The sequence below is a fragment of the Arvicanthis niloticus genome, chromosome 5, assembly GCF_011762505.2.
Source record: "Arvicanthis niloticus isolate mArvNil1 chromosome 5, mArvNil1.pat.X, whole genome shotgun sequence".
NCBI lineage: Eukaryota > Metazoa > Chordata > Mammalia > Rodentia > Muridae > Arvicanthis > Arvicanthis niloticus.
In genome coordinates this window covers 73,071,620-73,098,118 of record NC_047662.1, presented here as the reverse complement: position 1 = coordinate 73,098,118, position 26,499 = coordinate 73,071,620, and the positions used below count along the sequence as shown (strand labels likewise).

The 26,499-nt window shown below is 36.9% G+C and overlaps 1 protein-coding gene across 33 annotated transcripts in view; it reads right to left on the bottom strand.

The window, feature by feature from the left end:
* Ptprd (protein tyrosine phosphatase receptor type D) overlaps nucleotides 1-26,499 on the bottom strand; it is a 1,324,101-nt gene that overhangs the window by 11,719 nt on the left and 1,285,883 nt on the right. For all 33 annotated transcript variants that reach the window (XM_076934732.1, XM_076934730.1, XM_076934744.1 and 30 more), the window contains 4 exons: nucleotides 3,813-4,098; nucleotides 2,952-3,130; nucleotides 1,886-2,012; nucleotides 744-869 (listed from right to left, as the gene is read on the bottom strand). In XM_076934732.1, coding sequence (XP_076790847.1) covers nucleotides 744-869; nucleotides 1,886-2,012; nucleotides 2,952-3,130; nucleotides 3,813-4,098 — 718 coding nt within the window. The remainder of the gene's footprint in view (nucleotides 1-743; nucleotides 870-1,885; nucleotides 2,013-2,951; nucleotides 3,131-3,812; nucleotides 4,099-26,499) is intronic.

Sequence of the window (26,499 nt, the reverse complement as noted above, 5' to 3'; positions counted from 1 at the left end):
CCCCTGGAATTTTAGTTTAACCCACTCACTATGACTGTTGTAAACCTAAAGCAGGGCTTTGAAGTGACCCAATCTCCCTAAGATGTGTTTGCAATCATGGTTTAAGAGTGGCTAATGGCAAAGATATTAAAGTTTATGTGTAGAACCACTTACATTAGGGCTAAGCCTTGCACTCAGCAATCTTTGTGAGAAACGCAAATGAAAATTAGCCAACCAGGATTGTGAGTTCACAGCTCTCATGGACAGACACATTAGCACATGGAGGAACAGACGATGCCAGGAATCAAATTAGAATGTGCAAGGCTTGTCAGAACCTTTCAAGGAATGCCAATTGCTCTGCAGTTTTAAAGTCATACCAAATTAACCTACAAGCCCATATGACCTCAAGAACTGTAAAAACAACAACATATTTAGAGCCTTAAGTAATGAAGAAATCAAAAGCTCTCCAATGAGAAATGTGCTGAGAAGGTGAACTTAAGTGCAGCCAACCAATCAGTAAATGCTTCCCAACACAAGCTCTCCCTGCATTCCCAAAGCTGGGCTTCCAGGTGTTACATTTGAAAGGAAGCCAAGCCTGAGCTTATGAAAACACTTCCCAGATGAGAGAGTATTACAGATTCCTTTCCTTTAAAGTCATCTATAATGCATGATTTCTTTTCCTTATGAGAATGGTTATAGGCAAATGTTTCTCCCAGTGGAGCATACTTAGACCTAATTTCTAGCTAATGGTGAGCTGAACTTACCCTGGCATCCGTGACCTTGAATTCTCTCAGGATATACTGTGGCATGTTGTATTCAGCCATGGGATCGACAACAAAATACTGGTATCTTGCAGATCGTTCAGCCGGCCAGTACTGGTGACATTTCTCCTATAAGGAAAGATTAATGTTAAACTCTATAAGGTGTAAAAAAAGTTTTGCTTATCTACATTTGTTCTTCTGTTAATGAAATTCTCAAATTCAAGGCGATTTCACATACATATATCTACTCTTTTGAATCTCTCTCCTGAAGACAGGCAAACTACCTGCTGTAATTTTTTTCCAAAAAATCCAGCACAAAGTCTGGCAAATCATAGCTGCTTATTAAATACCAGTTGAACTGAGTGCTTAAACTGGTAGTTATCTTTTATTTTATAAATTATTTAAATAACTATATAATTCCTTGGGCAATGCTATTGGTACCGTCTTACATCAGCACACTTGTTTTTATACCACTGTGGTTTATAATTAGGAAATCATGGAGGACAAAGCAAAAAGAAGCCTGAGATGACCCAGTTCAATATTATCTGTTAATTGAGGAATCTGGGGTCCCAGCAGTTCTTACAAAATTAGCAGGCAGATTAAGGCAAGGTAGATAACTTCTTAGCTTTATATCTCTCGCTTTCTAAATGAGCTCTAAGAGTTGGGTTTAGCTATGAGTCTATCATGTAATTTATAAAAACAGACAGAATGAGACTATGTCCAAGGGCACAGCAAACCTGATTTCAGGTGCTGTCCAGGTGGTGGCACTCCAAGTATCTCTCTGATGCTACTTGATATGAACTTCAGAACATTCTTAAAATCTAATTTGCTACTATAACTGTTGAAATATTATGTAGCTTTCTAGAACCATGTTTCATGGACAAGAGAAATACAGTTTGGCTTAAGAATGAAAGACAAGAATTCAAGTTTCTTTACATGAGGATATGATGGTCCATTTGGTCATATAACTGTAACCTATTCAGACAAAAAGTAACAAGCATATGTCAAATGTTATTCATTAGGTACCACTGACTGACTCATTTGTCTCTACTATTGCATGTCTCTGCAGCCATAGTACTGAATTATTCAAAAACATGTAAATTAATAAGTTTGATGTAGTTTTCCAAATTGGGTAACATACTTACTCTGCCCATTTCTCTCAGCTTGGTGAGCATCACAACAATGGTGGAATTGTGTTCCCAAAGCATTCGCCAGAAGTCTTCAGTCGTCTCTGCTAAGGGTCCCTGGGTAGCAATGTAGGCTTTCTGTTGTCTGTGTAGAGAGAATGAAGAGAAAATGATAAAGTATTTTGAAGAGATGCACAAATTGATTTGTGAATTGTTGATACTAGTCCTACTTATATCATTAATTCAATTGCAGGGGCTTCCCATTAGGATGCATCATCAATAAGATTATTTAGTACATACTGGGAACTTTGTAAAATCAATTATGCTGTTAATATCACTATGTATGTCTTTACCATTGTTATTTAAATTTAGTGCAATGCTACTAGCTCAATTTCACGTGTTATATGAATCAATTAAATGCTTAGTTGTGTGACTTCGTTTTCTAGAAATAATCCTCGCATAATCTATTGGGTTGATGAAAAATGGCACTAAATAGCTTCCTTATCAACTTCCAGATCTAAATGGTTTCTGAAAGACTAGGTTACAAGGTCAGATTAAAAGGAGTAATAGTCAGAAGCTGAGGAGATGGTTCTGTTGGTAAAGGATATGCTGTTCAGATCCTTAGCAATCATACAGAGTCCTAGAAGGGAGATGGTAGGTAGGCATCAGGTAGATTTCTAGATCTTATTCGCCAGCCAATTCAGCTGAAGGGATAAGCTCTAGGTCCAGTGACAGGCACTTCTTAAAAAATAAGGTGGAAAGCAACTGAGGGAGACATGTAATGCTGATCTCTGGTATTCACACACATACATCATACCCACTTACATGCACACACCCAAACAAGCATGTACATATACCACACAAACACACTACCCCACTCTTATATACAATAAAAATATTATTACTAATGCTTAATTCTATCTAAAAGTAAATACATAAATAAGCCATCACCACCATGGAATTAAATGATGATGTATTCAGAAAGAAAATGGCATTAAATTGAGATGAAATTCTTTGTGGTTATAAATCTACGGCACATGCAAATATCAAGGCATTGGACTGTCAAGGGAGTGAGGGTAGATACCTATATCCATCAAGGAAACTGGCATTGATGTAATCAGAGCCTTCAACTCCTCGGATAGGCTGCAGGCACACCCTTGTGGACTCATATGGCATAATATTAACAAGGCGGTTTTTGAATTTATTACATGGAAGATTGGCACTGATGAATCTTGAGGTGTGAGCTTTTGAGCTGGCTAGACGCTGTTGAATTTAAAAAGAAAAAAAAAATCACAAAGGTAATTTTAGCCAATGATTTGAATGCAATGTACCTAAGATGCCTGTTTTAAATATCAATCTTCTGTTTACTTGATAGCAAATATTCAACATGTATTTCCTGTTAGCGAATTATTTCATATAGCCTACAGAATATTATAAACATTGCATTTTGAGAACATGATTTCTGAATTTAAATGAGAACACTATGGACCCAGTTATTGTAAGGGAACAAAAAATTGAAGAGACAAAAAAAAAGAAGAGGAGAGGGAAGAGAAAAAAAAGAAAGGAAGGAAGGAAGGAGGGAGAAAGGGAGGGAGGGAGGGAGGGAGGGAGGGAGGGAGGGAGGGAGGGAAGGGAGGAGAGAAGGGAGGAAAGAAGGAGGAGAATGAGCAGGAGCAGGAGAAGAAGAAGGGAAAGGAGCAGGAGAAGGAGGAGAGAGAATGAGAAGGAGAAAGACAAGGAGAAGGAGAGAGACAGAGGAGAAGGAGGAAAAAGAAAAGGAGAAGGAGAAGAAGAAGGAGGAGGAGAGTGCTTTATATAAATCTGATACCGGAGGAGAAGGTCAAGGGAAACTTGCACTTCAAAATTTGAAAGATAATGACATGAAGCCAATATCAAAGATAAAATGACTTACTGGCAAGTAACTACATCATAGCCAATGTCTTACCTTAAATTCGAGCTCCATTCCGGTGACATTCTCCCCTGTTTCTATTTGTGTCAGCTTCTGAATGTAGGCATACAAGTTTCTAGCTGGCACTTCGGTATTTCCACATGTCACTGCTTCTAACAGTGCATCATGGATAAAGATGTACTGATCTTCTGTTTGCACCATGTAATTCCTCTGGGCTCTCATTAAAGTTACATGGCCATAAATATCTACAGTTTTTTCATGCTTTATTCTTTCTAACATGGCATCTATTACAATGAAACAGCCAGTTCTGCCAACACCCGCACTGAAAGACAAACAGAGGGAGGAAAAGATCCACATAAACTTAGCAAGAAACTAACACATAAGAAAAGCTTTATTTATTTCATTAATCAGATCTCAAACTTATAAATTTGATTTGAATAGCAATTACAAGAATTTCTCAGTCACTCTGGAGTGAAAAATACTAAAGCATCAGTTACTTACATGTGTGTAACAATATACTGAGTAAGGTTCATTTCATTTCAGAATATAGAGATGCTAAATCTTAACTTCCATCTTTGGTCATATCACACAATATAGGTATTACTTTTAAAGTATAGAAAAGACATAAACATTAATTAGGCTTTTATCTTCAGATTTTTAACATTATTGGTTAACATCTAATTAGAGAGTACATGTTGTAGTTCATGCCTGTAATCCTAGCACTTGAAAACTGAAGGCAGGAAGATCAGGAATTCAAAGTAAGCATAGTAAGTTTGAGGCTAGCCTGGAATACAAAAGACCTTATTTCAAAGCATGAACAGAAACATCTAGTTAGGCTTTTTAAGCCAAGCAATCTCAGGTTGATTTTTTTAGTTGAATTTATAATAAAAAAGAAAATAAAACAGTATCTATTAATAACTCATGTATCTCTTGTAAAATTCTGTAAGGAAAATTTAAAACTAGCCTAGTGTGATATATAAAATTACTATATTCTATATTAATTAAAATGTTGTTGCACCATAAAAATAATGCAGGGCAGTGTTAAGAGAGAAATTCTTAATAAGTAACAATCATTTGGGAAATTCTCCCTTCTGGTTTTTTTTTTTTTTTTTTTTTTTTTTCAGCATTAAATGTATTTGAAAACTTTTGGTGAAATTCAAGCATTCTCCATGGGAAAATGAAAGCCTCAATCTTTGTTAAACAAAGAAATTGAAAGCAATTTCTAAACTCCATTACATGTGGACTTATGGGTCAGTTTTCCAGTTTGAAGAACCAGACTGAAAGAAAAGGACATGAAAGAGACAAGTTGTAATGAGTTGAGTGGCAAGGTCTGCTACTGCAAGGAGACAGGCTCATAGAGGAACTGGCTTACAAAGGCAGGGGCTTAAAACAATGTACATCTTCTACTATGGGAGAAGATGCTAAGAGCATAGCATGCCTATGTTCTTACACTGTCAAGGTAAGCCTTATGTTTCTTTTGATCTAATCTTACAAGCTGAGTATATTATACATTCAGAATGGATCAATCCAAAATGCCTTCTTTTAACTATGTATATTTGCCTCACAGTAAATATTCACTCAGCAGGAAGAGGTACATATTACTAACTTAGGCTCTGTTCTAGTTTATTTTCTGTTGCTTTGATAAACACCATGACCAAAGTTAACTTGGAAAGGACTGGTTTATTTTAGCTTATAGCTTACAGTCATTCATTGTGGGAACCAAGATAAGACCCCAGAGCTTAATGCAGAAACCAATGGAGGAATGCAGCTTACTTTCTTGATCCCAGGATTTGTTATATAGCCCAGGCCCTTAGGATAGTAGTGCCTAAAGTGTGTTACATCCTTCCTCTTACATCAACTAGTGATTAAGAAACATGTCCCACAAATATACCCACAGGCCATCGGATACAAGCAATAATTTACCTGAGGTCCCCTGTTCTAACATGCCAAATTGACAAATAAGATTAGTCATTATAGACTTCCGGTAGCAGAATGTCTTCATTTATGACATGCCACTGTCTGTTCGCATCTGTCTGTTTTTATTTTTATTTTTTGTACAATTGCAAATCTATTTCATCAGTCAATAAACAATGAAGTAGTTTGCTAAGTCATGTAGGATATAGGACAATATGATAAATTTTTTCTTATTATTGAAGATTCTGAAGCCTATCAAAAAAGTAGTGATTTCCATAAATACAAGAAAAGAAAGGATTGTTGGTATGAATTAGAAATGGGACTTGAAGGATGAGGATTGATGTGATAGACCAGCAAGAGAGGTGGCTTCAAATCATACTGCTCCTTCTATGAGCTCCATGTGAAAATTTTCATGGATCAGTATACACCTTAAAGGTCTGTATAAAGTCTCAGCCCAAACTATATGAAGAATGAGTCTGATAAGGACCAGGTCCATTCCTATATAAATTAGCAGTCTCTCTAGTGTCATGTGTCTACAAGATAGTAAGGAAATTTTTTAAAATTATTTAATTATTGGTCACACAAGAACCTGTTGTTTGCAGACCATAAATTTCCACACAAGCCCTAATTTAAAGTTGCATACGGCTTTATGGCCTTTGCCAAAGGCCACTGAACGTAAGTTTTAAGTTCACAAAATAGCATGACATTGATAGGTCCTGCAAAAAGCCTTTGGGGAATGTAGAATGCTATAATCTTTTCATTCTAATTTGGCACAATGTCTAAGGAACACTGGTGAATACACCTCTTCTTAGAGAAAAATACACTACAAATCTATCTAAGACTATACATTAAATTGACTATAGTTTTAGCAAGAACATGTTCTTAACCCCAATCTGGCACTAGTCAAATGTCTAGATGACATGGTATTCTACAGCATTGCAGGAAGGTACTGCATAGTATCAGGAAATTAAGAAGAATAATTCCAAGTCCAAAGAGTTGACAGTTTTTTATAGTAATGATATTACTCCCCAAACACACAAAAGTAAAAAAACAAACAAACAAACAAACAAACAAACAAAAACAAATCCAATATCCACTTGAGTCTAAATGAAAAATTATGAGAAGAGATGAAAGGGAGTCTCTGACTTGAACAATATATGTTTTTGCTCCACAAAACACAGCAAACTATTCACTGGTTATTATTGTTTATGGGGAAGAAAGGGAAGATACTGGCTGCCTTAGAATTTATGTGATCTCATTTTTCTGGAGTAAAGGATTTCAGTGAAGAATTCAGTATATGCCTATCTTATAGCAAGTCTATGAAATATAAAGTACTTTTCCATTCCAGGTCACAATGTGACCTTGAGGATGTCACATAAACCTTTTTCAAATTTTTGTGTATTTTTCATTTTTATTACATTTGATAATGATAATAGCTCTAGCCATTAGTGAATCTAATTATCCAGTAAGTCTTAAGGCTAAATTAAACTTATCAAGGTTTCTACAAACAAAGGAAAAAGGAGTTCTTTTACAGGTGATTTATTTTTTTCAGTTCTGTCACTGAAGACAACAAGGACAAAAGCAATGAAATTCTGGGAAAATGGTGAAAATCACTTCTGTGTCAGTTGTGATTTGGCATTTAAAACTTTGCTTTAATCTATTCCTTTGGACTGTTCTAGCTTCCTCCTGTTATTTCTAACTAAAACAACTTCAGATCATTTCTTCTGCCCCCTTCTCTCTGGTTTTTCAAGACAGAGTTTCTCTGTACAACAGTGCCCTGGCTGTTCTGAAACTCACTTTGTAGACCAGGCTGGCTTGTGGTGTGTAGTTTCCACAACCTTGCTTTAAGCTCCAGGTGGACCACACTACCAGCCACTGCCCTGGTTCCCTTGGATCCATGGTTGAAATTAGTTGAATTACATTAGCTCACTTTCAACCTGCCTTACGGCTCAGTGGCTGGGCTCTTGTAAGCCTCCCACTGCTAGTATGTCCTTCCATTTACTCCTTAACACTCTAAATCTGCCCTCAATTTAGTTTCCTGTTTACCTTCTCATTGCTCGGCACCTAAATCTGTTCTCAGCTTACTTGTGTTTCTAATTTCCTGTCTGCCACTTAAGGCCCAGTCAGAGAAGTGGCCAATGGCCACTCCACCTGGAATCTCACCTGGGATCTATCAATTGATCTATCGATAGATCAAGAAAAAACTGAGGAACAGGACCTTCAACATTCACACCCAGATTCCTGATCAAAGCATCAGAACCACCCCCCTACACTGGCCTTGAACACAGATAGATTTCTCTGCCTCTGCCTCTTGAGTTCTGGGATTAAAAGTGTGTACCTTCACACCCAGCCTTTCTTTTAAGCAATACAGTTATGACCATATTCATGGCTTTCCCACATCAAAAAGAAAACAAGACTATAGTCTGCCCACCTCTGGCTCTTAGTTTATGTTGGTCTTTCCACATTCTTATAATTGTCAACTGCTCACATCTACCTTCCTTGATAATCACCTCAAACGCTGTACTCTGAAGGGAAAGTTCCTCAGAAGATTCTACTTCTGCAACAACAGGTTCTCCATCTTCAAGTTTGGTCAGATGATCAGATCAGTATGGAGGAAAGACAATGGCTTCCTTGCCTGTTTTTATCCAACAACTTCACTTGGCAGTTTTCATGCCAGAGAAATTGAAGGAGATCAAACTAGTTGCAACCCAAAAGATGCCAAGAGTAAAAATATTAGACCTTTTCCTAGATCACAACAAGTAATACCCCCAAACCCCAACATGGGAGACTCAATTTATGCATATTTAGAAGGTAAAGCAAGCTGCAAACGAATTCCATGTGAAGGAGTAAAGCTGTGCTTTACTCCAGCTGCTTAGAAATGGCAGTCCTCAGAAACCAGTCTACATCTGTAAGAAACAGAAAAGCTGAAAACTCTGAGCTTTTACAAGTGTGCCAGATGACTTCTGTTTGGATTTCTGAGTTCCCGCAGCAGCACTTTACTGCCTTCTCAGATTTACTCTTTTTTTTTTTTTTTTTTTTTTTTTTTTTTTTTTTTTTTTTTTTTTTTTAAAGATGTCAGTACCTTAGTGCAATGTACCTCTCAAAATGAAGGATTGAGTTTTGAAAGCAAATGCATTTTTCTTTGATGCTGAACCTGAGCTCCCCAAAGCAGCGATAATGACGAAGCCCTATTTAGTGTTGTTTGTTTCTCATCATTTCAGCAGCCTTCAACCTGAAACATGATAAGGGCAGCAGAACTGATAAACTACCCTTATTTTTATCTGTTTTCTGTCGGAGTAGTTGCCAAGCACTGAGACAAATTTTTCTAAATATCTTTCAAAAAAAAGGAGTGTATCACCCCATGCTTTAGGCTGAGGCCAGCACAATTCAGCACACTTATTATAGTACAGAGCATTCCGGTAAAAGGGAAGAAGAAAGCACTTTTAAATACAGTCTGGTGTTATCCTAGTCCTACCCTGCTACTGCTGAAATAAACTCAGCTTTTCTAAGTTATCTTCTTGTTAAACAATGATGCCATTAATGAGAATCAGAACACGAACTCTAGATTTCTTGTGACTTCTCTAGCAAATCCAATGATTGTTAAACTTTAGTTCTTAAAACCAAACAATTTTCATTAGTGAAAGCCACTGCACTGTTTACACATGGAAAGACTATGCAATCCATTAAACAAGCATGCCTACCAGGAAATTGTTATTACTTTAATATCATCACTCATCCAGTTAAAAGATTTGTTTTCAATTTCTAAAAACATTATTGAGTTAGTCCCATGAGTTGAAATATGCTTAATGTCCCATGATGTGATACAGTAGTAATGTGCAAAAAGAGAAATGTTAAGAGGCATAAGGGGACCATTTTGCACTAAAACCATTCTGGAGATGCGCTTAAGAGTTGGCTTTCTGGCTAATTTACTGGAGTTTTGATGCTGACCCTCAGCTGACACATCACTGGTCTGGCAAAGGACAGCAGAATTTGGAAACCTCAGAGATCAGTGAGTTGGATGAGAATACAGTAAAATATAGCTGAAAATTACTGCAAGCATTTTGTACATCTATCAGCTTGTAATTTGATTGGATGTTAAATTTCAGCTATTAAGAATGGCATTTATGAACTGCGAGTTTATTTCAAAATATATCTATGGGAAGATATTGGGTTTTATGAGCAGTTTTACAGCAGTAATCTGGTGACCATCCTAATAAAACTCTGAAGTAATTCTGATGAGGCTTCTGTTTTAAATCTCTTCTTTTACTCAGTTAAAATCTACACTAAGCTTAATTTCTTAGTGTCATAGTCATGCATATGGCATTTAGGGCACTATAAAAACAGATTCAGGAATATTTTGTATTTCTACCACCTCCTTCGTGCTGGCTGACTAGATCCTGACTTAACTCTGTGTACTCAGAGTTTTCTTAAGTCACCCTGCATCATGACTCTTAAGTGTGTCTGCCTAAATATTCTAGCAAGGGTTTAGAGGAATTTTAATCCAGCAATATGGCTGCTGTGGCAAAGGATGAGATTCAAAAATATGACGTGGCTGGAATTCAGACATGCCCTGAATTACAATAGGATTTGGCTGGAATCCAAACATGACCTTAGTACACACCTTTAATTCTTAACAATAAACGCACAGCTAGTTTGTAAAAGGAAGCAATCATGTTTGACAGTAACTTCTAATTGAGGAGCAGACAAAGTGATGAATCAGAGATAGATTTGACAGAATGAGTCAGAGATATTGTACATCCTACTCACAAGGAAATAGCGGAAAAAGAGAGGCTAATTAAGAGCCACAAGAGAGGAAAAATTAAAAACAACAACAAAGCCCCCAAAAACAAACAAACAAACAAACAACAAAGTAATATGGTCTGTGGTGGGTGATGTATTTTTGACAGTTTGACCAGAACAATTTTACAAAAATAGGTTACAAAGAGAACAAGCTAAACACAGGTGAAGACAGAATTGGACGGAGACTGAGAAGGAGAAGATTAGAACATTTTGCCAAAGTTAGTATGAGGTCTAGCAGAGAAATTCAGTGAGAATCCAAGAGAAGTCATCTTGGAGATTAGAATATATCGAGGTTACAAGCTTCCAGGCCTACGCCTAGAGTTAGAACAGAGAAAGAAAAACTCTGGGCTCAGCCCAAGCCATGTATTCTCATCTCATCTCTCCATCCAAGGAAATGGAACTGACATTTAACACAAGGAAAAGAGAATAGATCAAGATGGCATAAGTATTCTTAGAGAGATGAAAAGTCTGTCAGGGATCATGGTCCTTGTCAATGGAAACTTGTTGAGAGCAGGCACTGGTTTTCATTAGAATTCTAGTCAAGCCTAAGGCCTATAGATTACAAGAACATTGGTGGTGTGAAAGCAAAATACTATAGCAATAATTGGCTTTTATTTATAAATGATGGCTTTCTCTTCCAATTTAACTTCTCAAAAAGACACAAATTATGTGTTTCTTAAAATTACTTTCCAAATTTTATCTACTAGGTTATAAATTAGTTCACTGTGATTATGACAATTATATGTCCTTTAGAACATCGTGGTCTTTGGATGCCTTCACTTATCATAACATGCATATATGATGACTATATGATAACTATTTAATAAAAACTAGTGTTACTGTATTTAGAATAGCATACTGTTTTACAGATGAGAATAGGCAAGATAATCAGAGTAATAATAGAATACAGAAAACTGTCAAGAAATTGTGATACCAAAGAGGTGAAAGTTCTTGTTCTCTAACTCAGTTCAATAAATATGGAAGGAGAGATTCCTCTACATATCGGTTGCTATGGAACGTACCACCTTGTATTTGTTCACTATTTATTCAAGATGCCTGTGCACACTGAGAAGTAATGTTAAAAAAAAATACAGCTTCTGCTGTGTGTGGTGGCATACATCTTTAATCCCAGCACTCAGGGTACAGAAGCTATGGGACCTCTGTGAGTTTGCAAAGCCTGGTCAAAATAGTACGTTTCAGCCAGAGCACTATGTAGAGAGACTCTTAAAGCAACCCACAAACCAAACCAAACAAGAACAGATTCTGAGGCTCTGCATCTGAACTTCTGATCCAGTGGTTTTGAGCTGAACTCAAGGTGAACCGTTTCTCACAAGGTCCAAAGTGATGCTGAAGCTGCACTCCACAGCTACATTTAGGAAGCAAGGATACCTAACATTCTTTTGGAATATGGAATTAAACAGATGCATCAAATTTACTAATGATTATTTGTAAATAGTTAAATGTTTTATTTGTAAATAGTTAAAAAAAATGGAACAAAAGAACTTTATTTCTTATTTATATACATTTTTTTCTTTAGTGAACTTAGAATGTCAGTAGGTAAGACACTGGAAAAACTGGCTTTATAACAATAAATTGCTTTTGTCTAAACATCAACTATGTTACTATCTCCAGATGCCTGCAAATACATAGACTTATTTTGTAACCGAACTCCAATGCCAGAAGCCCACCTTGCAAGTTTCCTTTGCCAGAAACAACCTTAGAGGCAAGCAAATCAGAAACCGTGTAATGAGACCCAAACATATTTTTTTCCAAACACAGAAAGAAAAATAGCCAAGCAATAGAATTCAGACTGGAAAGACACAAAACAAAGATAACAGGACTATTTTTAAGTCTCATATTATGGCCGGGAGCAACAGCAAAATAGTTTGAAATAGAAAGTCTTCATGCTGATTACATGAAATCAAAATACACACTGTTCAAAGGAAGCCAACATTTTTTTTTAGTGCTATTGAGTTTATGCAATGAGTTTCAGTGTTCTCTTAGTCTGAGAGTAATTTAAAACAAAATAGCAGGTACAGCTGGTGAAACTCAGAGATAGACCTGTCCAGATCTCAGCTAATAGGATATAAAAATATTTCTACATATCTTGCAGATGTCTGGGTTCTTTTCTTTGCTGGTAATTTTATTCTGAAGTCATTATTGACAGCTGTTTGTTCTGATAGAACCTAATTGCTCTCTACCAGTCTCAGCTGCATGTAGGCTGATTTCCTTCCCTTATAGAGTATATTTCACATAAACACAGGCAGGAAAAAAATTACCAATTAACTAAATATGTGTGCACAAAATGCTAAATTGAGAGCCCTGATCAAGTAATGCATCTAGCTGTAACAGGTCACAGGAAATTACAGCACTCATAGCTTAGAGCATTAAACATAATTACATGGAAATATTCACAAGCACTGAAATATATCAATGATGAGTGACAGCATCCGAAAAATTGTCCTTTTATTAGAACAACTTATAAATTACTATATTTGAGTAATCGGCAGGGCATTTATTCTATTGATAGATTAACTCAATGACATCTCTGACATAAATGATATGCTATGTAGCATCTGAAATGTCTTCCATAATTGACACAACGGTGGCATTTTCTAACATGTGACAGGACCATTTTCTCCAAGAGTCTTTCCCTGGCGGGTAGAATTTCTGAAAATTCACCAGTTCTTTTCCTTGCCCTTTATCACTGCTGGAGATGGGCTGTTTTCCATAACTTTATTGGAAAGAATACAGTATTTTCGAAAGTGAGCATTTGCCTTGTAGGAGACTCTTCAAAGTGAATCTCATTTAAGAAGCTCCTCAAGAGAGGTGTGAACAGCTTGGCAATGTTCATTCTACTCTATCCAGTGCTTTCTCTAGCATTGGCGATAGCGTCTATGCCAATTTGGGGAACTTGACACTGCCTCTGTTAGTGGACTGGAACCCATCTTATATAAGTAAACTATGGTGCTGTAAATATCATAAATTATAAACAGCAAACACACTGCACTGGAGAAAAACAATGGTTCACTGATTCTCAGCTCCTTTCCTTCTCTACATTTCTCCCTCCACATACCACTGGGCATGGAGGAGACGTACTGACTAAACAGGAACAAGCACTCCTTAGTAGGGAATCCATTAAGAAAAATGTATTTTTCCTCAATACCAGAAACACTATATGGTGCTTTTATCTCTGAGGACATAAATAACTTCTCTTCACAGACAGATCTATTTCAGATACTGGCAATCACAGAATACTTACTGCTTATTGCCTATACACAAAGTGTGTGTGTGTGTGTGTGTAAAGGGATACAAAATGCCAACATACACTGGCACTGACATCAGATATGATGCTAATTAGAATGCGAACCCCAAACTCTTCATTTGCAAAGCTTAACACAATGAATATAAAGTATCCTAAGTGGATTGATACCAACAAATTTGGGTAATGGCCTATAGCTCCTTCTCTGTTCTAAATAGAAACCAAAACAATTTTATTTGGTTATTACATACTGCTTAAAAATAAAATGATGCATACATGCCTATATCTTTTAAAATTCTAGCATGGCTTAGCTCCTGAAATTGTGATGGATTATGACCCTACTATATTAATATTTATCATATGTACTCTCAATTATAGAACTTTAACGGTTGTAAGTGACACTTAAGGGGAAAAATTTAGGTTTTGCCTATGAAATTAAAATACATGAGGAATTTACAGAGAGTCCAGACAGGCTGGCCAGAGAGCTTCAGAGATCCAACTGTTTCCACGTCCTCTGATTCTGGGATTACAAACATTATTTCACCACATCTAGTTTTTTACATGGCTTCTAGGACCCCACCTCAGGCCTCTCCACAGAAGTTCATTATGAACTGAAACATCCCTTCTCTTGATGACTCACTTTTTAATAGTTGGAAGGGTTTAAATATAGCAAGGAGATTGACTAAGAGGGTGGTGCCATTTTGTTTATATATACACATAGAAGGTCAAACAGTCCCTAATATGGCATGCCCATTTACTGAGAGTTAACATGGCAGATTTTTATCTTTCTAGAGAATGGACTTCACACTCATGATCTGTGTCTTCCTCCTGCAAGCCATGCAATGGCACACCACCTATTTGACTTCCTTCATTCTGCTTTCTCCCCAAGGAATGGAGACACATTGCTTAAGCTTGGTATAGAAGGGCACTATGGCAAAATGATCTTCACACAACAGATCCTTGATAAATGCTCATCTTCTGACTCTCCTTTGCCCAAAGACTGGAGACTAAAGAGTTTAGTTTCTTAAATTTAGTTGACCCAAAGGCTGAGTTGATCTATATTTCTATCATTGCATGGTTCATATTAATGACATTTAATGTCTACTTTATTTAATGGATTATATCATCCCAAAGGAAGAAATATAACCTAAACTTGAAGGAGACTTTGTATTCAGAGGGGAACTTGATCTCATGCAATATTTCTAACCATGCACCCTGAGACTAGCATCTTTTGGGAAATTTGCTCAAAATGCAGTATTTTAGGTTCTAGCCTAATCTACAGAATCATTAACTCTGACAACTCATGTTCTGCAAACTGTACCTGGCCCTGATATGTCAAGAGACAGTCATTTGTTGTGAAACTAGAACTTCCTGTAAATTGGGAAACAATGAAAAGAAGAAAAGGTGAACTGATCAAGACTGGAATAGAAGCAAAGATCTGCTTGGGTTAAGTTCTGACTATGCTCATGAAGTGTTTACTGTTTGCTTAGCCCTTCATTCATTTCCATGTGCCTAAGGTTCTCTATTCATATACTGCAATGAATCTCATATATATAGTTTAATAACTAACCCAATCATTCCCTTTCCTCTAGGCCCTTTGGCTTCCTATACTACAGCTCAAGGCATAAAGTCACTCTCTTAGAGTGTCCTCTTTTGTACTATGAAAGTGCTTATTTCATAGGAATCAGATACTTTAATTACACAGTTGAACTATTTAATGACCAGATAAGCCATAGATATGAAGCAAAGTGATTTTGTTCCCTTAAAAGCTAAGTCAAATGCTTTGCAATATATTAATATGTAGCCTATCATTCCCTGCAGAAAGTATTGTTAAATTAGGTGAAGGTGAAAAGACTGGAAAAAGTGCAAAAATATTGATAAAGCCGTAGAAGGATTCTAAACTTAAGTTGCTTCAAATGTACTAAGCTTATGGTTGCTTATAACTTATACTTCTCACAACCTTTCAGTTGTACATTTAAAATATGATAAATCTAATATATGTATTATGTAATTATATATTTGAAGTTACTGTTAACTATATACATTTTAAAGGGTGATTTGCTTTAATCTGGGTTATCTCTATCTGACCCACATGTGGTTCATGAAGCAAGAATTCTTATAATTACCTCTGCTAGTCTTTTTCCTTTGGAGGGCATGCCACACAATATGCCCAACTATAAAGCTTAAAACTCCATACACGTTAATTTTAATAAACACTGATCATACTGACATAGAGACTTAATTAGAAATCACCAACTGATTTTTTTCCAATTACACTGTCTAGTTCCTATGGTCTTATTGGATATAAGCCAAAAAAATTCCAATGATGAAAATATTGTTTCATGATTGACTACATATCAGAATGGCATTCTTGGGGGTTCATAACATAAACCAGTATTTTATAGAAGCCAGAAATCTTACTGTAAAGAAATCACTTATTTTACATATATCTATTCGACTACAGAAATTGCATGCATTCAGTCACCTTTATTAAGAACTCAGAATGTGTACATATATTGATGAAGTGTCCTAAATGCTGGAGTGAGTTGTTTTCTTATATATATTTTTTGGTGTGGTGGTTTTTGTTGTTTTGTTTTGTTTTGTTTTGTATTTCTCCATGAGTTTTCCTCTCACTTCTTGCAAAAGCCAGAAAAGGTATAAAAATTAATGCTCGGATTATATATGCTAATGAGAGGATGAGAAATGGTCAACATTTGGATTTGAAAATTTAACACCTTTTGTCTTTCCTTTTTCCAAATCTGATAGCAAGCCACTCCTGACACAGCTTTTCTTTCAAAGATTAAAAGCAGAAATTTTAGCAGGGTAGTGCAAAATATAGGATGTTAGATAACAGGGAATGGTGGGAGCTTCCATAACTGACCACATAAATTTAACAGTTAACTTAAAAATAAAAGTGCTGAATTTAAGGAAAAAAAATTGTGTGTGCAAGCTAAGTGTTGCCAAGGACAGTTTTAAGTATAAGCTCTCCAAAGATGGAGGTGGTTTCAATACAGTGAGATTATTTTAAAACTTATATATTTAGGCTTCAACTTACAAAAGTAGTATAAGTATCAGATTACAGAAGTATAGAAGATCTAACTTAGAAGCATCCCACCTGAAGTTGATAAATTGGTAACTCGTGGTCTAATTTATCCTAAACATGGACATGGAAAGAGGGCACTCACCCAAGATAAGGCTGTTCAGGATATTAAAAACCCAAATGTTGAACGGCAATTATGTAATGAGCTTCTTTAAAAAATATAAAATGAATTGCCATTTAGCAAGCACTGTAGGAAATGTTGATAATTGAAGCTGGGTAATACATGCTTGGGGACTCATAGTCTCTCAATTTTGAAATTGAAATACACTTGAAAATGTCCATACTAGAGTAGTTTAGAGAAACATTTCTCTCTAAATGTAGGGTCTCCACCAGGAAAGAGATACTAATGAACATATAGTTGCATTGACTAGTGGCTCAGACAGGCTGGGACTTCTTGTATCATGGCCAAAGCGAAAAGTGGTGAGGTTTTACCTGGACCTATTGAGTAGGTGATAATTCCATAGTGCTACTTGCTGCAGCTCCCTGTGCAGAGGCAGGCAGAAACCTTAGAGAATATATCACGATACCGTGGAACTTGGCAGGCATTTCTACATTTGTATGCCATGGGGATTTATTCTGAAAATGATTTCCATGTACAATCATCACCTTAGATTTTTATACATGTTTATTCTAAGCCTTCAGGAAATACAAACATAAGAATGAATGTACCCGACATCCATGGCTTATAGCTGAAGTGCATCTTTGGAGCTTCTTACTGAATTCTGGAAAGGTTTTGCTAAGCTGGGAGCTTTACTATTGTACTTTACAAACCAATAAGTTTGAGTTTAATTGCACCAAGATAACAAGTGTATTTCAGGCTGTAGCACATAAGAGAAAATAGTCTGAAACCAGGTCAATCATTTTCAGACACACAAAAGAGGGATGAAATGTTAAACATGGGTTATAAAAAATGTTTGTGGATTATAACATTATTGGGTATGAGTTTTCAGACAAAAGGAGTGATTGTGGCTCTAGGCTGAGCAAGATTCCCTGCTCAATTGATTAGAACTAGAGTTAGGTGAAGATTGAGAAGGTAAGATTTTAAGATGGGTGAAATAACTGATCACCTAGGGATTCAAAGGGCAGGTTGTAGCTGTTTCTTCAACAAAACAAAAATTTCTTATTCAAGGCTTCCATAAAATGAAAGTTCATAACCATCCTGATTGTCAAAGTTGAAAATAAATTAAATTAATATATTTTATTCAGATTTCCTTGTTGGGAAGATGTCACTGGCAAATGCTCTGTTTCCCTAAGGACATGAACTTCTCATGGAAGAATGTGATTTTCATTAGGGTTCCGGATCATGTGAGTCAGCTTACATGTGGAGATATAGTTATACTTTAGACATTCCTGACTCTTGGTGAAATTTAGACACAACAACTATAACCAATCAAGGCTCCGTGTGTTATGTATATTCATCCCTTATACTCAGAATTATTCAGCCTGAACTTGATTATAAGAAGATTATGTAATTTGAAAACACACCAACTGGTATTTATATAAGAGATGGGCTAAATCTTAAAACAAGTTTTCCCTTGGGAGTATAAATGAGTTTGGCCCCTTACCCCTGTTCTTTATGATTAGAAAACCACAAAATTACAGAGAGTTACAGGGATTTAACTGAGTCATCAAGACAAGGCAGAGTGCTGGCCTTACATGGATGCGACCCTGGCTTGGATGCACAGCACGGCAAAACCGAGTAACAAATAAAATGAGATGGTCTAGACTGCACCACTTTCTTCCTCACATCTCTCACAGAGTGTTGGGGAGTCCAAGTCTGAATGGAAAAAAAATCAACCAGGTGCCCAGTCAGGCAAGAGTCCCACAGGAGAGGAAAAGCTCTTTCCTTCAGCAGTTTAAGACATTTCCTGATGTGACAAAGGAACTTGCCTTGGTAGGGTAGGAGAGTGGGGAGTGAGAGGCTACTGATTCTCTGCTCCAGCCCTGGAAGGCAAGTTCACAATGCACTCAACCAGGCTGAGAAGAAAAAAGGCAAGGGGACATGAGGAATTACACGCAGTTGTGCCATGGCCCGACCATGAGCTTTTAGTGTCCATATGCCTGGGAGGCTCATTAGCGACAATTTCCTCATCCTAGGATCCAGCCAAGTGCAACAGATGCTGCTGTTACCTCCTCTATTGAATAAAGTTGGGAGGGACCTGACAGGCACAGGGAGGACCAGTCATTTAGTAGTGATGAGACACCCCTCACCCAGTCAGCTTCTGTGTCCCCCAAAAAAGCATTTTATTTGCTTAATTTATCTTCAGTTTGTTGGTCTTCAGTATAGAGCCTACTTACATTCTCCGGGTTCTCGACTTCTAAAGGCGTCTCTATTGACTTTGAAGTCATTTCATTAGTGTCAGAATTCCATGCTGGGACTGTACTTTGTCAACATACTGCTACCTTGTTAATGCTACTTATTAAGGCAAAGGACTTAAAAATACTTGCTAAACATTTGTTTATTTCAGTGAATACCTTTGGGGTTTCACACAGCTAGATTCAGTAGTATAAGTACGTGAAGCAAATAAAAGTGACTCCAGAAGGTGACATGTTCAGAATCAAAGAATTTTCAAGAACAAGAAATAACAGAAATCCAAACCACGATGCCTAAATGCCTATACTGTAACATATCTACAATAAAATTGGGAAAAACCCCTCATTTGCTAATATTAAAAATACAGGGGCTGATTCTTATCTGTTTTTGTGTAACACAAAATGAGGATTTGGCACATGGTGTCCTATTGGATAATATACCACATACACATGCTGCTTATTTTGGTTCCAATGGGAGATACTATTGACAAATTTCCTTCTCTCTTCCCTCCCAACTTTATTCAATAGAGGAGGTAACAACAGCATCTGTTGCACTTGGCTGGATCCTAGGATGAGGAAATTGTGGTTAATGAGCCTCCCAGGCATATGGACACTAAAAGCTTGTGATCAGGCCATGGCACAACTACATTAGCACTCCAGTGGGAGTGGCAGATATACAGGGCAGCCACTGCACATCAAAGAAGGGCTGCCAAGATAGCATCTACAATCATATTGAATGGCCTGGAGTAGTTTCCATAATCATGGCCTTAGGGATGATTACAAAGCAGGATGCATTTGTCTGTCACATCCTTTCCATCTTCTTCTGGTACCATGTTTCCTTCCTTAGCCAGCCAGACAACCAGGTGCCCTGACCACCCAGGTGCCTGATGCATCAGACTATGGCCACCCAGCAGTTCTTCTTTCCATTAGTCATGGACTTGAAGATCTGGGATACTTAATTGGCTTAAATGCATTGAAATTATACACTTCAACCATCTTAGCGTAACCCATCACAACAGCTTTCATTACCTATTATGTTCTCTGGCTATTTTCTTAATGCATCTAGAAAGAAGTCAAGGGACTCTTTAATCAAATTAATCTAGAAAAAAAGGTAAAAGACCTTAATGCACTGGGAAACACAGTGGCCTAGTAGTTTTAAATACTTGCCCGACAGTCTATGGGTAAGCTGTCAGATCTGCTGGGCTTCATTTTGTTTTGGATTTCTATAAGTTACAACAAACAAACAAACAAACAGTCCCCTTCCCCAAAACTTAAAACCATTAAGAGCATGTAGGAGATTGATATGTTAGATTCAGTGTGGATAATCATACTTGTAAGTACTTTTTTTTTTTTTTTTGAAGAAGCTCATTGGACTGGTAAATTCTGAATTAAAAAAGGATATATAGGAAAACTTTTTGAAATGGGCTGAGAGAGGACAAGTTTGTGCATTTTTTTCCTCCTGCCCACAAGGTGACATAGCTGGAAAAATAGATAGGAAACAAAGTAAATGGAGGTTTTTGTGTTGTTTTTCTTTTTTACCATGCCCCATGCCAACAAATGAACCTTGTATTCTGGAGTAGGCTTATGATGCTGTTCGCCCCATCTAACAATGAAGGAAACAATGAAGGAAAGTCATGTTACCAAAGTAAAGAGAAGGGCCCTGGGAGCTCAGTGGATAAAGGTTAACAGTTTAGGACTTAAGGGTAGAGTTGACTTAATTGCAAACTGCTTCTCCTGCAGAGCTAGGGTTGTTTCTCTGCTGTTTGAATCTGGCCAGAATCTAACGTGCCTGAACAAAGGATCATAGTGGGAGCCTTGGCCACGGGTCCCTACATTGCTGATGCCTTCATTACAAAAATGAAAGGCAGGGCCACCCAGCCTTCAGATGTGCCAGCTGACTAGGAAGGAGAGTGAGCTCAGGCAGGAGGAGCAGAAAGCCTGTGCATCATACCAAAGCAGGTTGCCGAGCAGGGAGACCCATGCTGGAGTTGTCAGCCTCCAGCTTTGGGTTGGTATCTGCAGGCAGCAGTGTTTAACAGATAAGGATGCCTTTCGTTTCAGAAAGGTTGCCAAGTCCTAAGGCACATAGCTGTACCAGAAACAAAAGTATGGTTCTAATTTTGAAAATATAATTCAATATTCAAAACCAGCCCAAACCCAAACAAAAGAATAGTAAACAAAAGTTTCTCAAAACGACTGTATTTCCCAAGATATCCTTTCAGAAGTTAAAAGGACTCTGAGCAAGTTGTTTAGTTCTAATCTTCATGATGGAGAGACTCAGTTGATGTCAGCCTAGCTCATTAACCCTAACTAGCTTATCTCTATGCTTTGATGCTAAACACCATGGACTCCATGAATATCGACGTGCACTGAGAACAGACTTAAGTATTGACTTTTTCCTGATGGACCAAAGGACATATAAAAGAAGGGGGAATGATACCAAGGAAGTAGGAAAAAAGAGAGAAAAAGACTACCCCAACCTCTTACAGGGATGTTCTGGAGTATATAAATGAAAAATGTTCAAGTATTTCAGAAAAAAACTATAAAATTCTGTCATTTGAAAACAGTGGACTGTCCAGAAATATATTCTCTCCACATCATAGGTGAGAGATTTAAACAGCCTCAGAGATTAGGGTAGGGTTTGACAATATGATTATCTTTCCTTCCATTCATCATGTCTGTTATCATTGGCTTCCTCTTAAGAGTGAAAGAGGGAAAGTCTCTAAGCCATGCCCGACACACCATACTCCTGGGACTTATTGTTTTGAACTACCAAAATGCTGGCTGTCATAAAAAGCATGAACACAAAGCAGTGCGACTAGTGTCCTGGCAAAACAGACTAGCATTTATCACCTACAAAGAACATGGCCCTTAACGGAGCCACCTTGGGGGTATGAAGATTTATTGCAGCAATTCTGCCATGGTGCAAAAATATTTCTGGAACTCTTTCTTGGCAGTAAAGAGCTGGTGGCCTGTTCCTTTGAATTCACTAATGGTGGGACATCTTTGTCCCTAAGGGTTGATTTTTTTTTCCCTGTGCCAAGGATTTTTTTGTGTGGTAGAGAGTGCTGTTGATGAGTCAAGCAATGAGTCTTCTTCTGAGTATGCTCTGAAGGGCACTTATTAAAGCAGATTTCATAATGACTTCTCCAAATACGTAGAAGGAGGATGCCTGTCAAGGAAATTTTGTAAAAAGTGAAAGGTTTTGGAATGTATTCATTACCATAAATATCGCAGTGGTCTCTTGGCTAGAGATGATTTTACCTGGCAGAGGACATTTGGAAATATTGGAGGAGACTTTTGACAGTTAAAACGGGAGAGTTGTACTATCCTCACCTAGTTGGGAAAGGCAAAGGATTTGCTGAATGCCTGACCTGTATAGAAAGGCTTTAACAACAGCCTTGTGATTTAATGTGTCAATAGTGTTGGAGTTGGGATCCCTGGTCTTATATTTATGACCCCTTCTATTGGGTGAAATTTAAAGCATAATACAATCATTATTATATCTGTAAATCGTTATGTGTTTCCCAATGAAAGTGGATGTATATTTTCAAATACAGTTTCCGTTCACACATTGCTTAGATCTCTAGCTTACTTTTCTGAAAATAAACATTATTAGTAGGAGATACTATTCATAAAATAATTCTAAAACATCAGTAATTGCAAACATTTAGTTATATTTTTGTTGCTGTTGTTTGTTTTTTTTTTTTTTTTTTTTGAGAATGTGTAACCCTGGCTGAACTGGAACTTACTATAAAATCTAGGCTAGCCTCCAAGTCCAAAGATGTACCTGTCTCTGCTTTGTGACCATGCCTGACCTACTTATTTATGTGTGGCAAGTATCTAAGTAATTTATACATTTATATGTAGTCTCTTATTGAATATATAAGCAATACTTGGAAGGAACTACTATTGCCAAACACAAAACCCTTAAAGGTGTCCAGAGAGAGCAGAAAACTTAAAATGAGAAAACATGGCTTCTCTTCCAGACTTCACTTCCAGTTGGGCACACAGTATCAACAAATCTTTTCACTTTCCTATTCTTAATTTGCACGCCCCCATACTCCAGAGCAAGGACAGTGACAATATCAACCTGTCAGATCAAATAACTAGTGAAAAATAATCTTCAGATAATTGTATTCCTACATAAAAGTGAGCCCCTTGATCTACTTGCACAGGGAGTGGAAATGGCAATTTTAGTCATTATTGCAGGGACAGTAATGGCATAGACCTGATGCACAACTGTGAAGTCAGCTTCTTACAACATGGGCCTCATGGCTTTATGTCTATGGTGGTTTTCTAACAGAATTTATACTTTACCAGGCAGCTAGAGAACTACTTCACTCCAAATTCTTTCTTCACTTTGACTTTTATACTTTGTGTGTGTCAGGAGGTGCGGGGATTGGCAGAAGAGGAAGAGAAGAAACAATTCCTTTTAATGCTGTCATTTGGCACAATTATGATCTCTTATAAAATTGTATAATCAATATTGAGGACTCAACATTTTGCTTTGCATCATTTTGTTGCTTGCTTCATTTAAATGTGAGTTTTATGCAGAATAGTTTGTATGTTAAGAACAAGGTCTGGGATCCCAAATTCCACATGGTATAATTACTTCCCTTCACCTTAAAATGTTTGAGAGGAAATAAACCCACATAATTTGTATATTCCATCTACCTTCTTATGTAGAAATGATAGTACTTTTTACAAATGAAAAGAAATTTTCCAGGTTTATGGAAAATCCTAGTCTCTTCTTTCAGATTGTAATCATTACATAACTATCACATTTGGCAAAAATATGATCTCTGCCCAGAGGAAAAATTTGAATGGGACATTAGGAATAAGAATTGAGCCTAGAATTGGTAGTTTTAAACATATGAGACAAATTGTTACAGCACTAATAGCATCTTTGTGTCACAAGGTACTTTATATGCAATATTTGCAAAACTTCTGTTGGCTTTAAGGATAGACAGTTATGCAATAAATAAGGCCTAAGTAGTTTGACTTGGTTTTTATATGCCGAGTTGAAAGCTAACATGAAGATTAGCTTTAAAAATTCTTTCCAACACCAAATTCTTTTTAAATGCATGTGTACACACATGTATACACTTTCATAAGCATATGTGTTGGTACACATGTGTATGTAGGTGTATACATATACACATGTGTGTATAGAGTCCTTAGGACAACTCCAATGTCATCCTCAGAAATCCTATTTGCCTCCTTTGAGACATGGCCTCTCATTAGCTGGAAGCTCACCAAATAGGCTAGACTGGCTAGTCAGCAAGCCCCAGAGATCCTCCTGTCTTTCCACCCTCCCCTCTGGAAGTACATGTTTGCACTACCAAGCCCTCCCAGAAAGCTCTGCCTCAAAGTCCAACATATTCATGTGGGTAATGAGAACTCAACACAACTCCTCATGCTTCTAAGTCAAGCACTTCACCAAATGTTCTCCTCATCAGTTGACTTTTAAACAGATCCATGCTTAATGGTCTGTTTGTATAATGTTTGTCTAGCCTTGGAGTTATCCATTTGGATCTAGAATCTGGATTGAATTAAGAATCTTAAAGATCTGCATGGCCTTCGGGAGGTTTGTTTCATTAACCTTAAGACAGTTTCATTTAAAAGACAGATTTGTGGGTGTTGAACCATCTCCCTTTCTATCTATTCATTTTACATACAAACACATATGCATGTGTGCATATATCTATATTGTTATTGCATACATATGTATATATAAATATATATAATACATACATATATATATTTATATCCTATAAAAATACTTTCTTCTTATCAAAATATACAACTAAAGAGTATCATGGCTCAAAATTTTACAGTTGATTCAATGAAATTATAGTTTAATCTCAACTTAATTCATTTGTAACAAGAACCAAATATATAGCCAGGTAGTGGTGCTACACGCCTTTAATCCCAGCACTTGGGAGACAGAGGCAAGTGGATTTCTGAGTTCGAGGCCAGCCTGGTCTACAGTGTGACTTTCAGGACAGTCAGGGCTACACAGAGAAACACTGTCTCCAAAAAACAAAAACAAAAACAAAAAACAAAAAACAAAACAAAAACCCCAACAACCACAAAAGAACCAAATATATAAAGTTCTTATAGCCTTTTTATACAAGAAGATAAAATCTAAGGAATATGCTCAGAATTTTAAAACTTACTTTTATTTCAGATAACCACCTGAAACCAGCTTTCTTTATACAGGGACATGAAAGTAAAGATACAAAGTTCAGCCTTCATCCTGAAGGCACTTGAAACTCCAGTATGGAGTTGCATATATCCTTAACAGAATCATTTTGAAAGCCCAAAGTTTTCCAAGCTTCCATAAGCAGAGACTGAATGCTATAAATCATATTCTCTAATTCAGGCCATTAAAATGTTCACTATTACTAGGAAAAATTTGGTGAAATCACAATGGTAGAAAATATTAAAAATATTTGAAAAGTAGCCTATTAACTATTTGGATACATTGGACATTGGTTAACACCTGATTATAAGATGATGTCATTTTATTAATAGTTCATCTCTTCTTGAAATACCTAGAGTTTTATATGTGCATGTATGCACAAACACATGGTATTATGTTGATAACTTAACATTGCCTTACACTTTTGAATCACTTCATGACATGGCATCCCATCATCATCAAGTTCTTACTGCTGTGAACAGTGTTGTCAAATTTACAAAGACAGAAACAGATAAAGAGAAATTAAAAAAATTTCCCCAAAGCACAAAGCTGGTGAGTAACGAGCAGCCTTTCTCTAACAACAGTGGCACTCCTAAGGGACAGCTATTGCTAGTGTCATCCTCTTCTTGAAGGTAGGGCATAAGACATTCATATTGTCTCTCCATTCCCCTCCTATCCTCACTCCTTTCTCGACTTGCTAACATCATCTCTGTAAATTTGTTTCAATAGCCTAGCATGGTAATTCTTTTCTAAAACTTGTTTCTCTTTACTTGATTGCTTTTTCCCCTTATTTCCAGCCCACCCATTACTAATAGAGCCTCTGGTGAAGGTGAATATTTTGGCTGCTCCCCATTCTCCCTGGTTCTCTTTGGTATGCTTGTTGGAGATAGTCTGGGTTATCACTGTTTTTTCTCTATAAAGAAAAACATGTCTGAGTATATCGTAAGATAACCTTAGGCATTTAAGAATACTTTGTGATTGTTACATGATCATGGTGAACAGTTCTACTTGGTGACTTCATAACTGTGTCTTTCTGTATAATGTTTAGCGCTTTCAGACGGGTTCAAAATAACTTTCTTGGGTGTCAATCTAACTAAAAAGAGAATTTTTATTTAAAGGAGTTAAC